The sequence below is a fragment of the Electrophorus electricus genome, chromosome 13 (assembly GCF_013358815.1).
Source record: "Electrophorus electricus isolate fEleEle1 chromosome 13, fEleEle1.pri, whole genome shotgun sequence".
NCBI classification, from domain to species: domain Eukaryota; kingdom Metazoa; phylum Chordata; class Actinopteri; order Gymnotiformes; family Gymnotidae; genus Electrophorus; species Electrophorus electricus.
This window is the reverse complement of record NC_049547.1, coordinates 10,013,601-10,028,967: the sequence shown is the minus strand read 5'-3', so window position 1 is coordinate 10,028,967 and position 15,367 is coordinate 10,013,601. Positions and strand designations below refer to the sequence as shown.

Sequence of the window (15,367 nt, the reverse complement as noted above, 5' to 3'; positions counted from 1 at the left end):
ACAGGAAGCACGGTGCTGTTCTGTTCATACCATGTGTTTACTTCCTTACTCAAAGTCAAATCTACAGATGGGTAACCTGGCAGCATACTGATAAGATTATTTCTAATGCCAAGTTGTTCATTTGCCAAAAAAAAAACCAAAAAAAAGGAAAACCACTTAAGAACTTTTTAAAATCAGTAGGTGAGTGAAAGAAAAGTGAAAATGTGAAACATCTGCGGAAATGTGTGTGCATATGGATAGTGAGATAATTAGACAAAAACCATGTTGCTGTAACCTCTATACTGGCTAGTGGGGCATATTCTGTTTGATTAAATAAATACACAAGAGTAGATGTGGTGATGGATCAGTTTTATTAGAAATATGGGGTACATTATTCTATAATACTGTTAGAAATGAGACACAACTAGCAGAACATCAGCGACTAAGGCAGATTTAATATTCCGCAGGCCTGCATGTTCACAGCCAGAACTTTTCATTCCTGCATCACATGGAGACCATGGTATGGACCAGAATGGAAGACTATTTCACAGAATTAGAGGGATCTTGAGATGGGGGCATGAGGCAGCCATGAAGCTCCCGAAAGCATTACTATATTTAGCAAAACAATCTAGCTCAGTTGGAGGGAAACTTTAATACTGAACACCCCCTCATTGTTTAATATGGATCTTATTACTGATGTCAAATGAAACTTGCCAGCATAAATATATCAAACATATCTCTACTGCCATTAGTGTCTTACTGAATACCTGCGACAAAATTCACGCTTAGTGTTATGAAAAGGAGACGCACCTGTTATATTTAATCAACTGAGTTCACTCATGAGGACTGATTCAGTGTCTGGGCAGAGACATTCTTACATTAGTCTCAGCACAGAAACGGTCTTGTACAACGGACCTGGGTGCAGCAGAAATGTCGTATAAAAGTGGACAGGCCAGAAGCCAGTCCTGCTGTGGTTCTCTGAGGGTTGCCCAACATTACTTGGCTGATGTAGGAGGGGCGAAGGATACTGGGTGGAGGGGTGGAGGGGCCTAAAGAAGCACCTAGGCAGCACTAGACACAGCTAGCTTTTTCAGATGATCCATAAACACCTGCAGACTCACATCATCTGTTAGAATGGGCGCGCCAGACTCCTGCACACAAACACAGACATTTAGAATACAAGAAGCATGAGAAGACAAGACCTAGATACAAGACCACCAAAAGGTCTAGTGATTAAATGTGTTTTTAGGCAACACACCTATGTAGGCACAGGTACAATGAATGAAACTGTGCCCGATACACTCACCTGGCCCCAGGCATACATGTTATTGTGGGTCTGAGAGGGGTTGACTTTGGACAGCAGGAAGCGAGCCTAGTGTGGAGAGTGGGTGGGGGGAGGGGAAGACAAAAAAAACCATCAACCAATCAGCAGACCTCAGGATGAGGTGGTATTTCAACAGAGAGTACAGTGAACAGATGCAGAACAGCTCAGTCCACTGCATGAGCCGTTAACCTCTGGCCTGATTAAAGAGAATCTCTATTTAATGATTTACAGCCTGTTCGTCAACTCCCAGAGAAGCAGTTACTCCAATCTGCTCTCAGTTCGGTTTAGTCCATCTGCTTCTCTCATGGCCGAGAGCAGGTTTACCTGGCTGAGGAGAGGGGGTGAGCGTGGGTTTACCTGGCTGCCGCCGTGCTCAGTGTCGATGTAGCGTGGCATGGGGAAGCGTGTGTGCAGTATCTCCTGTGCGTCATCCACCGGAGCCTGCAGCAGGTGCCGGAAGTTCTCATACTCAGGCATGTCCTGGTAGCCAGCCTTCCGCCACTGGGCCACCGTCTACAGCAAAGACAGCAATCTGAGACTCCACATAAGCATGAGTGTAAGGAAACTTCTCAGCAGTTTTTGGTATGCAAAATGAAATATGGTAACACCACATTAAGAAACATCAACAAACACTTGAGTGTTTGCTTGTGAAAGGATTCCTCCCATTTGTCTGTGCAGGGGTGCAGACTCCATTCCACCTGTACTGGAGTGCAGCTCCAGGCCAGGCGTGGGGAGTTCCGCTCACCTCTCCGTGGTAGATGAGGATTTGGAAGAATGTGTCCATCAGCAGGATGCGGTCAGGCAGGATACTGCTGCTGTCCAGCAGGACGGGCTGTGCGGGGGAGGAGAGCAGTGCTGTGACTCGGTAGTTCCCTTCCGCACGCCAACGTGCTGTGGCTGTGACTGACTTTTTCACACTTTCATACGGTGGCCTCAAGAGAGAGCCAGAGCTGACAGACAAAACCCTCCATTAAAAGTACTTTAGGCTCAAACGCCTGCAGTTCCAATCCTCCTCACATCAAAAGTCATGATGGCGTAGACCCGTACCAGTGCTAATGCACAGGTAAATGTGCAGGCAGGGCTCCCACGTCTCCTCACATGTCCTATAAACATGGGCCATTAAACCAGTCGCCATCCTGTAACCATTTCTGAATGTGTGTTTGCTAGGCTTCAGCGTCACCTCCCACCCATCCCCGCGACCAAGCGGCAGTGTGTAGTGGCCCACTCTTCCTGCCCTGTGTTCTGCCCGGGTAGTGTGTAGTGGCCCACTCTTCCTGCCCTGTGTTCTGCCCGGGTAGTGTGTAGTGGCCCACTCTTCCTGCCCTGTGTTCTGCCCGGGTAGTGTGTAGTGGCCCACTCTTCCTGCCCTGTGTTCTGCCCGGGTAGTGTGTAGTGGCCCACTCTTCCTGCCCTGTGTTCTGCCCGGGTAGTGTGTAGTGGCCCACTCTTCCTGCCCTGTGTTCTGCCCGGGTAGTGTGTAGTGGCCCACTCTTCCTGCCCTGTGTTCTGCCCGGGTAGTGTGTAGTGGCCCACTCTTCCTGCACTGTATTCAGCCTGGGCGGCATGACTACATCACTGTCTTCCTGCCACCTGCTTCTTCCCCTGTGGCAAAAGCACAATGTGCAGCACAGCTGGGAAGATGCCAGCCATAGGACACCCGTCTGCATCATACCCACTGCTTTCACGTGTCACACGGGAGACCTCAAGCAGCCATTATTTAGAGGTCCTGCTGCCAGCCTCAACTGGGAAGATTACACCCTTCAGCAAGAATAGGACATGGGGATTGCAATTATGACCGCGCGCTCGTGCACACACGCACGCACACACACTCTCAGCTAATTAAATACAAGTACAGCTCACTATCATTTGTTAAGAGACACATAGGTCAATAATCTGTCATGGGACATAGGGCAGGGGATTTAAGATCTATTATCACCATGACACTGCATTTCACGTTTTACATCAGAACACACCACATGACTTTTGGAACAGACTGCAGTATCACAACAGAGATAATGAATAACCTTTACTATATGCAGGGCTGCCATACAAAATCTATTTAAAAACTGCTTTATTAGGCCCTTCAGTGGGGCACATGTGACTGTTGCACTGCAGTTCTCAGCTACATGCAGATACTAACTCACCAGCTACAGGCCAATATAGGCATCAGTGTGTCCAACTCACATAAAGACTCATAAGGTAGGCAATTACTGCAGTGTGCTAAGGAAATTTAAAAATAAATAAATAAATAATAATTAAAAAAAAACAATAAAAATCACACCTCAAATATAGTGGTCAAATAAACACAATATCTTAGAGCTTTTCACTGCTGGAAGGGGCGCATGTACACATGCACATGCACAATTTCTGTAAACAACTTTAAATATTACAACAACATAAAGGCATGATCTTAAAATGCAAGTTGTATAAATAGCTACATACAGTGTGGGTTGAGGGCAGGTGTACAGATAGCTCCATGAACGGTGTGGGGCGAGGGCAGGTATACAGATAGCTCCATGAACGGTGTGGGGCGAGGGCAGGTGTACAGATAGCTCCATGAACGGTGTGGGGCGAGGGCAGGTATACAGATAGCTCCATGAACGGTGTGGGGCGAGGGCAGGTGTACAGATAGCTCCATGAACGGTGTGGGGCGAGGGCAGGTATACAGATAGCTCCATGAACGGTGTGGGGCGAGGGCAGGTATACAGATAGCTCCATGAACGGTGTGGAGCGAGGGCGGGTGTACAGATAGCTCCATGAACGGTGTGGGGCGAGGGCAGGTATACAGATAGCTCCATGAACGGTGTGGAGCGAGGGCAGGTATACAGATAGCTCCATGAACGGTGTGGAGCGAGGGCAGGTTTACCTCTGGTGGCCCGTTGAAGGAGTAGGCATACAGGATGGGCTGAATCATGATGAGGGACTGAGTCAGGTCCTGTCTCATAAAATGGTGTCTGTAGTAGGAGCTCTCATCTGGACTGTTGTTGAACACTTGGAGGAATGGTGATCTCCTCAGATGAAACATGAACTATCAATAAACAAAAAAAAAAAAACAACCAACCACAAAAGTCAGCCGTATGCAGCCTTAGCAGTGATGTGCTGGTCAGATATTTGCAGCATTTGACAGGCACTCAGTGTGATGGTATGTGTTCTAACCTGTGGATACAGGGAGAAAGTCTCAGAGAAGCGGAACGAGTTGGGGTCGTCTTTGTGATAATCTCCAAATTTCTGGCACTGAAAAACAAAAAATACAATATATTCTGTGACAGATCTTGAAATAGCTGTGGGAAACCAGGGCTTAAGGATGAGCAGTGATGTGAGGTTATGAGAAGAACATCTCCGAATGCTTCGCTGACTGTGCCAGTGGCAATGAGAGAGGGCAGTCTGTCCTCACCAGGCGGATAAGCTGTCTGTCGAGCCAGCGCAGGACATCGGGCCCCTCCTCAGATTCAGCTCTGTGCACCGCCAGGCGGGCCATGAGAATGGCAGCAGCCTCCTGGTCGAAGGACGCAGCAATGTTCTGGATCTGCGTCTGAGCATCCGCCCAGCTGAGGAAGAGGAGGAGAACCAGCACGTCAAAACTCACCGATCTTCACACACACATACACAGATGAACATGCACCTGCACACACATACACACCCCATCAGTCAAAGTCTATCGATCCGTATATACCTCTGTCTGCACGCTGAACATGTAAACAACAACAGGGGGATAATGTAAATGATGGTAGCAGAAACCACTGCTTAGGGAGCATCTTTTAAATAGAAGCCAAAAGTTTGGTTATGCAAAGCTTTCCAGACTCAAACAAATGCCACACGTCAACAACAGAGATCTCCATACATTCTCTCCATTCATCTAAAACACAGTTTTACACAACATTTTTCTGGAATGCTCTCAAAGGTAAATTATGTTGTTTCAAAGTTAATTCTACTCATGCTTGCAAGTAGCTTAAAATTAACTGGAGCATGCGTTTTAGATGGCGAGGCAGAAAGACCAAGGCTGGTTTGCGGAATTTACGAATGCAGGAAGAACTGACTTCCGGGCGACGGTGGTGACCCTGATGCGCCTCTGTCCACTGGAGTGCTGATACTGGGTCACGTACTGCACCGCCCCTCGACCGCCCTGTGGGATCGGAGCATTGTGCTGCCGAAGAAACACACACAGTCATCTTAACAGTCCCGCCAGCTTTTTAGAATATCAATAGAGCTGCAGGGCTTGGCGCACTGCATTCCACATGGCTCAGAACTGCTAGTTGGGATGCTGCTGGAAACACTGATGGCAACGGCAGCTTTCGATTATAGTGTGTGAACTCCGTTGATGTGGTGCTGAAGTAGCTGTTTCATTGTCTGTCAGCAAGGTTTTGCAAATCCACCCTTAAAAAGAAAGGAGGCACATTGCAGGGTACAAGAAGGGAAAAAAACAGAATATAATTGGAAAGGAGGCTTAGGCTTAGTGAAGTCATAATTAACGATTAAGGCTTAAGGTGCTTTAGGAGTCATGCTACTTGCCAATTACCCCAACAGCACTGCAGTTCAGAATGGCTCATTAACTCAGCAGCCTGCAGCAACTACAAGAGAGGATATTAAATCTCCAGGTTCTTGTTTACAGACCTGCCCAGTTACAGGTGTTATCCACAGGCTGTGGGTACAGCATCTGTCCTCTATAAAAGGTTAGGCACTTTATTTACTCCACTAAAAGTGACTGCTGATCACATAGTTTTGTTCCTCAGTCTGGCTTTGTTTGTGTTTGGGAAGGCAGGTAGGGGGAGGAGCCTCAAGCTGCTGCTCCCAGGAGAGATTAGCATGGAGTAAAGGCGAGTGTCTGTATTGAAGCAGGCACTTGGAAGGCACCGCAGGAGGTGCGCACCTGAAGAACAGCCTGCAGCTCTTTGGAGCCCTGGCACACGCTCCCTTCCACAGGCCGGCTGCGTCTGAGCCCGTGCACCCCGGCTGCGAGCACAGCAGACCGGCTGCTTTGAATGCCTGCGCTCAGTGGTGGCCGCAAGCCCGGGAAGAGGGAGCACAGGATGCAGGGCACGGCGGTGGCTTATGCCGCGCTGATGATCGCGTCCAGCGTCTGCTCCGTGTGCGGCAACGTCCTGCTGCTCTCGGTGCTGCTGCTCAACCGCGGCCTGCAGACGGAGACGTGGCTGTTGACAGTGAGCTTCAGCCTGTGCGACCTGGCCCTCGGCCTCTCCACCATCCCCTTCGCGGCCCACAACAGCCTGTTCCAGCCGGTGGGCTATGCCAGTGCCAGTGCCCTGTGCCAGGGCAGCGCCTTCCTATTCCTGCTGCTGCAGCTCGCCTCCGTGCACTCGCTCGCCTGGGCCACCATCGACAAGTTTGCCGAGATCTGTTTCGCTCTCAGCTATGCCAGCGCCTTCACGGCCCCCAGGACCAGGGTGATCCTGGCTGCGGTGTGGCTCTACGCCCTCCTCAACGCAGCGCTGCCTCTGCTGGGCTTCGGCAGCTACACCTACAGTGGCAGCAGGTTCCTGTGTGCACCCAGCTTCAAGCCTGCCACCACTGCCTTCAACATGCTCTTCATGGTGGTGGGAATCATCGTGCCCATCCTGGCAATGTGCGCCATGTACGGATATATAGTGTACGTGGCCAGGAACCAGGTACGGCGTGGAACTTTTGTTTGCAACGAGAATCACTGTTTTTATGTGCCTGCCAGTAACTACTTCAGGAGCTCCATCGTCATGGTGACGACCATAGGTAAGCCGGGTGGAAAGCGAGGCCAGATTACAGGGCAAGGCTGCTTTATTGGAGCGGTTTGATCATTACCAAAGTGCTTTGCATTGCTGCTTCATGTTGATTACCTCAGTGACATTATCTCTTGCCTACAAGAACATCCACATTCAGTCCTGACAAATGGGGGTGTGCGTGTTGCTTTGAAAAATGACATTAGCAATTCAATAGCAAATGTAATGTTCCCCCTAACTCGCTGTTGCCTGTCAAAGCTGATAAGACCCTAGAAATAATTAAATGGGAAAGTTAAATACGTTCTCCAAAAATGGATTGGTCCATTCTTCTTCTATTCTGGAAGCTTGAAAACAAATTTATAAGCCAGCTACCTGTGAATACATCTTCCAGAGACCACAGGGGAAAGCTAACAAAGGCAGGGATATCTCACATGGTAACTAATAATACCAAGTCAGGCAGCATTTGTGAGAGTAACATAATATCCTCCCACATCTAATCAAATATGTCCTGCCTTTAATCATTAGCAAATCAGATGACTGTGCATGCATGTGTCTCTCTCTACAGTGTGTCTGCTGATCTGTTGGCTTCCATACATCACCATCTGCTTCTATGAGACCTTGACTGGGAGAGAGAGTCCTCCGTCTGCCTGTGCCCTGGCCACCTGGCTGGTACTGTTCACCGCCGCACTCAACCCGTGGATCATCTCCATGACCCAGACGTAAGCAACCGCGACCGTTTGCAGTCAAACACAACCAGAGAGAGGGCGGTATACAAGGACAGAGAGAAAGAGAGATGCCATAGCTAAGCAGACGACAGTGCAGAGGAAACCCTGCTGTTGCTAAGCAGTCGAGGGACGAGAGAACAGGCTGAGCGAGTGTGTATACGCGTGGGCGGGTAGGTGTTTAATCATGACCTTGTTTGATTCTGGCAGGAGGTACAGAGCTGCTCTACGCAGGAGCGCGAGCAAACTCCGCCAGACGTTTGAGCGCGTGCGCCAGAGCTCCCTCCCCAAGCACGCGGCGGCGCAGGCGGCCGGCGGGACTCCTGGCCGCCCCTCCTCAGAGGCCGGTGCTGCGCCAGCACCCCACACGCACACAGAGGCCCTGCAAGAGCCGCAGAGGAGCTGAAACACGAGGCCCCTCTCACCTCTGCCCGGTGCAGGAATGATATGAAGAGCATGGGGAGACATGCCACAGAGATGCACGCAACAGCCGCCCATGGCAACAGCAGGAAGCAGCCGGGCCTTGGGGGACTGACGAGAGTAAACGTGCCTCCTTTGGCTCACTCCGGATGGAAATGGATTTCAGATGTTGTGATGAACACATACAAGAAGCCTTTCTGGAGTGGATCCCATACTGAGCATTTCCAGGAACATGTTGCAGTCGTTTCCTTCACAAATACATCAATGTGTTGTAAAAGAACACTGCATGGCAAACTTTTCTTTCCACACTTTTTTTTTTTTTTAAAGTTAGTCAAATACATTTTCGGAGTTTTATACGTCACACTAATTGGTGCCTTGCTGACAAACATTTTCAAAGCCATTACTGAACGGATTTTTTTGTAGAATGAAGCATTTCTGACACTTTAACTTTCATGAGCAAACCTAGGTACGTACCAAATGTTACCAAGAATAAAACTAAATCATTACAGCATTACTGATGACCCAACCAGAATGAACTGGGCAAAGATTACAAAGAAAGAAACCATGTGTGTGTGTGTATACATGCCACTTTCAAATTATGAAGGGTATAAATGAAAAAGATACATGCAACCTGAGACTAGATATAGAATATCCCAAAAATAAAATAGCGATTGCTACCACTTCACGTTGCAGCTTTAATCAAATGCCTATTTCACAAAGGAAAAGTGCCCTCTAGTGAATTTGCTGGTTAATATCATACCCAACATCTGAAATATGCCAGCACTGCCTTTGATTTGTCCCCCTCAGCATTCCGTTTAAAGCTTTACTTAGGCATTCCGAAATGGCAAGCAATCATGGCAAGAAGCTGTCAGCAGCTCCTCAATTTCCAGTGAGGCCGGTTATGACACATCACATCAAACGCAATGACGGAAGCCCATGGTCTAGTGAGGCATCTCTGAGTCAGAAGTGTTGCCCACACATTCATACCTGATTAACCACCTCAAAGTAAACAGCCAGCGTGGTGTTGGGGTCCAGGCCACAGATCTTCCACTGACAGGTACCACCTGTTCCTATTTCCTGAAATAAGTGGCCACAGGGGAGTATATGATGATTATGCATGTTTCAGCAAAGATCTAGTATCAGACATCTGGGAGGGAGCAAGATCACATTTAAAACAACCGGCATGTCAAATGCATGACTGAAGTGTAACTCACATTTTCTGATACAGAAGGTCCCTTGGCATTTAGGGAGACACACGGGCCAATGGCTCCAGATATCTTAATCTCTCTTGACGTCTGAAACATCAACAACAAAAGGTCTTATTTGTACGGTCTCGTTTACCTGGGTAAAGCATAGAGTGGCTGAAATTAAAGTGTAAAGCGCCACCTTAATCTCTAGAGTTCCAGCAAAAGCCATCTTGAAAGCACCCTGCACATCCTTCGTGAAAACCCTCTGGAAGGTCTGTTTGAACAGGGACGTGTTGAAGGAGTCTGCCATCACCATGTAACCCCTTGCAGTGCCCAGCCAGAACAGAGAGGTGGTTTTTTTTTTACATTCAGATCACCACCACCACTGCAGAGGTGATACTTGCAGTCCAAGTCAACAAGACCAGCTCCTGCTGGAGCCTGACATGATGTTAACACCGGCAATGCAGATGTATACACCGAGTTCCTCACCCTGTGTGGTTGGTGCAGCACTTCATTTCTGCTAGTCCTGTCTGGTCCAGCGCACAGGCGTAGATGTCAATGATGTGCCCGTTGGCTGCAGCTCGGCCGGCCAAAGCCTCGTAATGCTAAAAAGCAACAATGGCATTTCTTTAAGCTCACAGGCATCAACACTTCACATTGTCTTGTAGATGAAATACTTGCTCTCAAGCTGTTAATCCTCTTGTAGGTCAGAAGTGGACAGCTCAGGTTCAGACAGTAGAAAAGCCTTCCAACACTTTTGTCTAATTGGCCTGACTTGGTCATTCTCTCAAGGCAGCAGGTGAAATTATTAGTGGTACAAAATGTGGTGGGGGTTTTACTTTTCAAATCTGAACTTTTATAACTATCAGAGAGTTATCAAAAGACCACCACTGAAATACACCCCCCCCCCCCCCAAAAAAATTAATAAAAATCAATGAACCAAATTAAATCACCCAATAATAATAAAAAATTTTAAAAATCTAAATAAACACTGGCCAACATACCACTAAAGCCAAGGTACATATAGACATCAACTGATTTCTTAAAAATCATCCTTAACTGGTACTTTGAGCATTTTAAAAACTCTAAAGCTCTAGAAAGCTCTGAGGGAAATAACTATTGACCCAGAGTATACTCAAGAGTGAGCCACTTTAAATGGATCAAGCCATTACAATTCACTTTTGAAGAATTGTCCACCAAATTAGACAGCCTATAACACTAAGAAACATGGCACTGCCATGCATTTGAGAGTCAAAGCTTTTCCAGTCTTGGCAAAGCATATAAAAAACAAATTCTATTTAGGTTTAAACCAAACCTAAATATAACATTAGAAGGTTGTGGAGTTAACAAGTATTCCAGTTCAACAAACTAGTTTCAAGTACCCAAATTTGCATTTTTCAAAACCCACTGTAATACATTTAGATTTAAGTTTGCAAATTGCCTTGTCTACAGGCTAGATATAATATGTTTAACCTTAACCAAGTTGATCATTTTAATAGTAAAATTATACCAAGGGACCTGAAGCTCATTTATAATCCTAAATGCTGCTGTTAATCCATTTACATTCAGTGCTTTTATACTGCAAGTGACATACAGAAAAACACACACCAGTCAGCAGTTCACCTACTTTAGTGGCTTTCTTCATGAACTTTGCGTTGTCTTTCTCTATGTCGTGCCAAGAACGGATAGGTGTCTTCAGCTCGTCCCCCACCACCATGCCAGGGCCCTGGGTGGCTGGACCACCGATGAAGGTCATGATCCGCGCCCCCGTGTTAGGGAAGGTGCACTATCAAGAGAGAGGAGGTACGCTTGTATGAATGATCAAAAAACAAATGCAGGTGTGAAACCACCACCATAAACACTGTAAAGGCTATATAAAGTACAGGTAAAAAAGTAATCCACACATCACTACTGTTTTTGTAGTATCTAATGTAGGGTTAGGTACTGTGGAGGCCATATAAAGCCAGCAGCCCTTTGTACCTCCAGCAATCCGACAGCTATGGACATAGCGACGCCTAGTGATCGGAGCGAACGTTTGCCCTGGGTGACGGGCCAGGGGTCCCTCTGCAGCTCTCCCAAGAGATCAGTCAGGTTCATATCAATCTTCTGCACGGGTTGTAGGAATCTGGGAAAATGTAACAATATATTTTCATTTAGATTTCACCAAGCTGTAAGCAAAGAAACATTCTACGGAAACACACGGCTAAATATTTGGGAACAAGCGCAGATGAACTAGTGATTAGCTTTAGCCTGCACCAAATGCAGAACTGTTTGTTCTCCAATGCCTGGGCTTTCAGAAAACTTCAAATCTGTCGACCCAACACACAAAAATGTCCACGGTGGAAGAAACATCAATTTTAAGAGACAATGCAGATATCTGCTCTCTTCAACTCACACACACACAGTTTTGAACAGTGTTAAATAATTGGTGTACATGTATGTCTTACATAATTGCAACCATTACTACTGAGATATAAACCTTAAGCCCATCACTTACTCTGCATAACATGCTGCCATTATGATGCATAGAACAATTGTATGCCGGCACAACAGTGTCACCTACTGTCTAGACTTTCAATAAGCCACTCTGAATAACCCAGTGGTGGACCCAGTCATGGAAACAAGTGAAGAATAACCACCAGTTACAAAAAGTTGCTATGCATTTGCGTCGAACTAGGCTAAATGCCAATGATCAGCCTGCTGCAGCTGTAAGAGGTGTAAGGCAGCACTTTGGTATGTGACTTTACCAAAACAGCATGCAGCAAACTGCATGGTTGCAGGTGCAGTTTTTGCATCTCACAAAAACTGCAAAACTATTTAATGTATCGAAGAGATCAGTGCTAACAATCATGACAGCATAAACCAAACACAAACTGTGCATCACGAAAAACAGTGCTTGCAAGTTCAACAATAGTGATGGACACAATCTAATACTGGCCAAATCTTACAAAGCTTTGGCCTCAAATGACCAGAGAACTGAATGAAGACCTCAGTGACTGTCAGCAAAATCCAATAGATAATGAGAAACAAACACAAACAAGAAAACGTACCTGTTTGAGGGCAGAGCAGGCTGCTGCTGCTGCTGCTGGCCCCGACCTGCCTGGGCTGCAGTGGGTTTGGTCAACCCAAGCATCTCCTGCACACCACAGGGATTCAAAGCATTTAGGACTGCTCTAGCCAACAACGTGGACATTTCAGCAGGGCCGTCCGTATGCCATGTCAGTGAGGAGTAAATACACAAGTTGACAAATTCACTGCTAATCTGCTGTGTTCTGCCTTGTCCTAATCCTGCCCAAGTCCAAAAAGCAATCGCACGGTTGGTCCAGTTCATATACATTTCCAAACTGGATACTTCTATTAGCTTGTATTTAGCGTATACCTTTTTGAATCACATCAGCTTCTTTGCCATTAGACCACATTAAAATTCATTTAATTAAAGTGCACTCCAATAGCATTTTACCAGTAAAAGGTTCATAAACAAGAAAGAGCAAACAGTTGAGAAATTAAAACCTTATCAGTAAACAAATGAGGTGCCATTTTCATTTAGGCCATTGGACACAATCAAACTCTGTCCTTGTCCAAGATAAAGGCCCTCACCTGTAGCTGCTTGGCACTGAGGTCTTTGGTTCCTCTGAAGACGTAGCTCTTGGAGATGCCCTCACAGCCCAGCTCATGGACCTGGACCATGCGACCAAAGGTGATGAGGCCCACCAGGGCAGTGGGGGGCAGCAGACTCAAAGACATCTGCAGAGACTCTTTCAGAGCCTGCAGGTCCTCATCCTCCATACACGTGTCCACCACATACAGGAAGTTCAGGGGCATCTGATGACCTCGCTGTGGACACAAAAGATGTACACCCAATTTTAATGCAATTTTTTTATTTTATTTACAAATACATTTTTTTTTTAACCTAAACTTAGTGCAAACCAACTAGCCATTACACTTGTACTCTTAAATAAATGTTTGATGTTTTTTTAGTTTTAGATATATTTAGTGATTTTGCAATTTCACAGCTTTACCTGGACTACATATTCGATAGTGGAAAACTGTGGGAGCAGTTCAGCTGGTTGATTCACCTCTGATATTCCAGCATAAGTAGATGGGAACTAGTCAAAATTGAAATGTAAAATACATTATACTGGGGTATTAAAAAAACAAACCAAAAAAAAACAAAACACAAAGGTTTGTAAAAGCTGTTTAACTTCATTAGTGCTCGTTATGACAGTCCTTACCTGGTTTCTCTGATAACAGAAGTTACAAGCCCACAGTTTGGCTCTGTAATCCACTTGGCTGATTAAGGGAGAAAAAAAAAGACAAAGAGACACCTTGTTCATTTTACAGACAAACATGCTGTGATCACAGCTGTACTCTGAACGACAATAACACTGCTGATAAACCAACCCATCCTGCACAGCATTTATGGAAAACAAAGTGAGAGAACAGAGAACATATAACAGAACAGATAAAGGAGGATTTCCCTGGGACAAGCGACTCACCATAGAGGATTCAGTACGGCACGGCACGTGGCTCTGCTGCACAGCACTGGTTCATACTGGATTGGGGGAAGATCTGGGCGCTCTTTCAGCGGGGTGAAGAGAGAAGCGACTGGCACCACCATACGCGTGGCTTCCAGTCGACTGGAGGGCCAGACGTTCCAGCTGAAGCGCACCCCATCACGGTCCTCATTCTGCTGAATGAACTCTGGGAAGGTTGTCATGGCACCCTTCAACAACTGGGAGGTGAGAAAGAGTACAAAGAAAACTCAGAAATCTTGGGAATCCCTGTGCACCAATTACACACAACTGGCTAGCTAAATCTAGTTAATATATTTGTGCAAGGCTACCAGATAAGCCATTTCTGTTAAATACATGTAATAAATATCAACAGCTAGCAGTCATGTATTGGATTTATTGCTTATGCCACGCACACAGAGCAGCTAGCTGGAGAGACGCCAGGAAAAAGCTCAACATGAAGTTACATGCTGCATAGCGAGATTTCCTTCCTCGATGATGCATGATCCATTACAGATTTAATTATGTAAAAGCATAACATAAGTACCTTAGCCATACCTTTAAAAGCACACAGTCAACTCATTAAGTGTTTGTCTCGAACCTAAATAGACAGATAGCCAACTAGCTTGTTAGCCACCTAAAACCCTGGACAAACAATGGCCATCAAAGTCCAAGTTTGTATTTTCATATTGGTCTTTTTCTTTGGTGGCTACGCTACCACTACATTAAAGGTTTAATAACTTGCTAGCTAGCTACTACTTGCCTCAATATAAGTGGGGTATAGCTGGCTCACTTGGCTACCTAAACAAGTAGGTTAGGTAGGAAGTAAGATATTTAAATTAGTTTGTGGAGAGAACGTCATATTACTAACATCAGCACCACTCCCATGGCCGGTTAGCTGACTTGCACTAACCGCAGGTTTTGTGCATCTTTTTCGCCAACAAGCCAACTCGGCTAGCAAAGGCAGAATTCGTTTTGATTGCGTCTAACTAGCTAGCTAGCCGGCAAACGCCCACTGAGTATATTTCCCTGAGACAAACAGCCTGGTGCGTCACGGACGTTACATTTAATCAAGCATTTATGTCGTGCCAAAACACTAATAATTAAAAGCCAAACTGACATACCCACCTAAAGCCTCTTCGATTTTCTCAACGGGGTTTTCTAGGTCTGTTCACAAGCTCAGGGAACCCATTAGATCGCTGACGTAGCGCTCAACATGGCCGTAGCGGCACTGCCACGTCAGGACGCAGTGTCGAAAGAGTACACAGCCCCTGACCACGCCCCCGCAGATTGCTTTAATGTGCTTATCCGACTACGTAAACATCTTTAGATGATTAGGGACACCACTGCCATAGTCCATCACAATGACCCAGAAGACGGAGAAATGTGATCTAAATCTTCTGCATGTTATATAGCTATTATTACTGGAGCCTGAAATTGTTCAGTTATTTATGAGCAATTTCATGCGCTCTGTTTTGCTCATTAACATCTCGATATCAAACGAACTGGACAAATG

The 15,367-nt window shown here is 46.2% G+C and overlaps 2 protein-coding genes across 3 annotated transcripts; one reads left to right on the top strand and one right to left on the bottom strand.

The window, feature by feature from the left end:
* Positions 1-331: 331 nt before the first annotated feature.
* sec23a (Sec23 homolog A, coat complex II component) lies at positions 332-15,103 on the bottom strand. 2 transcript variants are annotated; one of them, XM_027013184.2, is made up of 20 exons: positions 14,976-15,103; positions 13,837-14,072; positions 13,573-13,630; positions 13,360-13,446; positions 12,938-13,174; positions 12,391-12,476; positions 11,321-11,465; positions 10,968-11,126; positions 9,830-9,945; positions 9,540-9,663; positions 9,368-9,448; positions 9,141-9,230; positions 5,341-5,447; positions 4,698-4,851; positions 4,460-4,537; positions 4,170-4,331; positions 2,049-2,135; positions 1,661-1,816; positions 1,286-1,351; positions 332-1,130 (listed from the first exon to the last, which is right to left on the bottom strand). In XM_027013184.2, the coding sequence occupies exons 2-20, from the start codon at positions 14,055-14,057 to the stop codon at positions 1,041-1,043; spliced, it is 2,304 nt and encodes a 767-aa protein (XP_026868985.1). In that variant the 5' UTR covers positions 14,058-14,072; positions 14,976-15,103; the 3' UTR covers positions 332-1,040. The 2 variants fall into 2 exon arrangements, with proteins under 2 accessions (XP_026868985.1, XP_026868983.1); XM_027013182.2 differs by having other exon boundaries at positions 14,980-15,103.
* LOC113579347 (adenosine receptor A3) lies at positions 5,456-9,130 on the top strand. Its single transcript, XM_027013202.2, has one exon. It carries the CDS (start codon positions 6,283-6,285, stop codon positions 7,084-7,086), a length of 804 nt encoding a protein of 267 aa, XP_026869003.2. The 5' UTR covers positions 5,456-6,282; the 3' UTR covers positions 7,087-9,130.
* Positions 15,104-15,367: the final 264 nt, after the last annotated feature.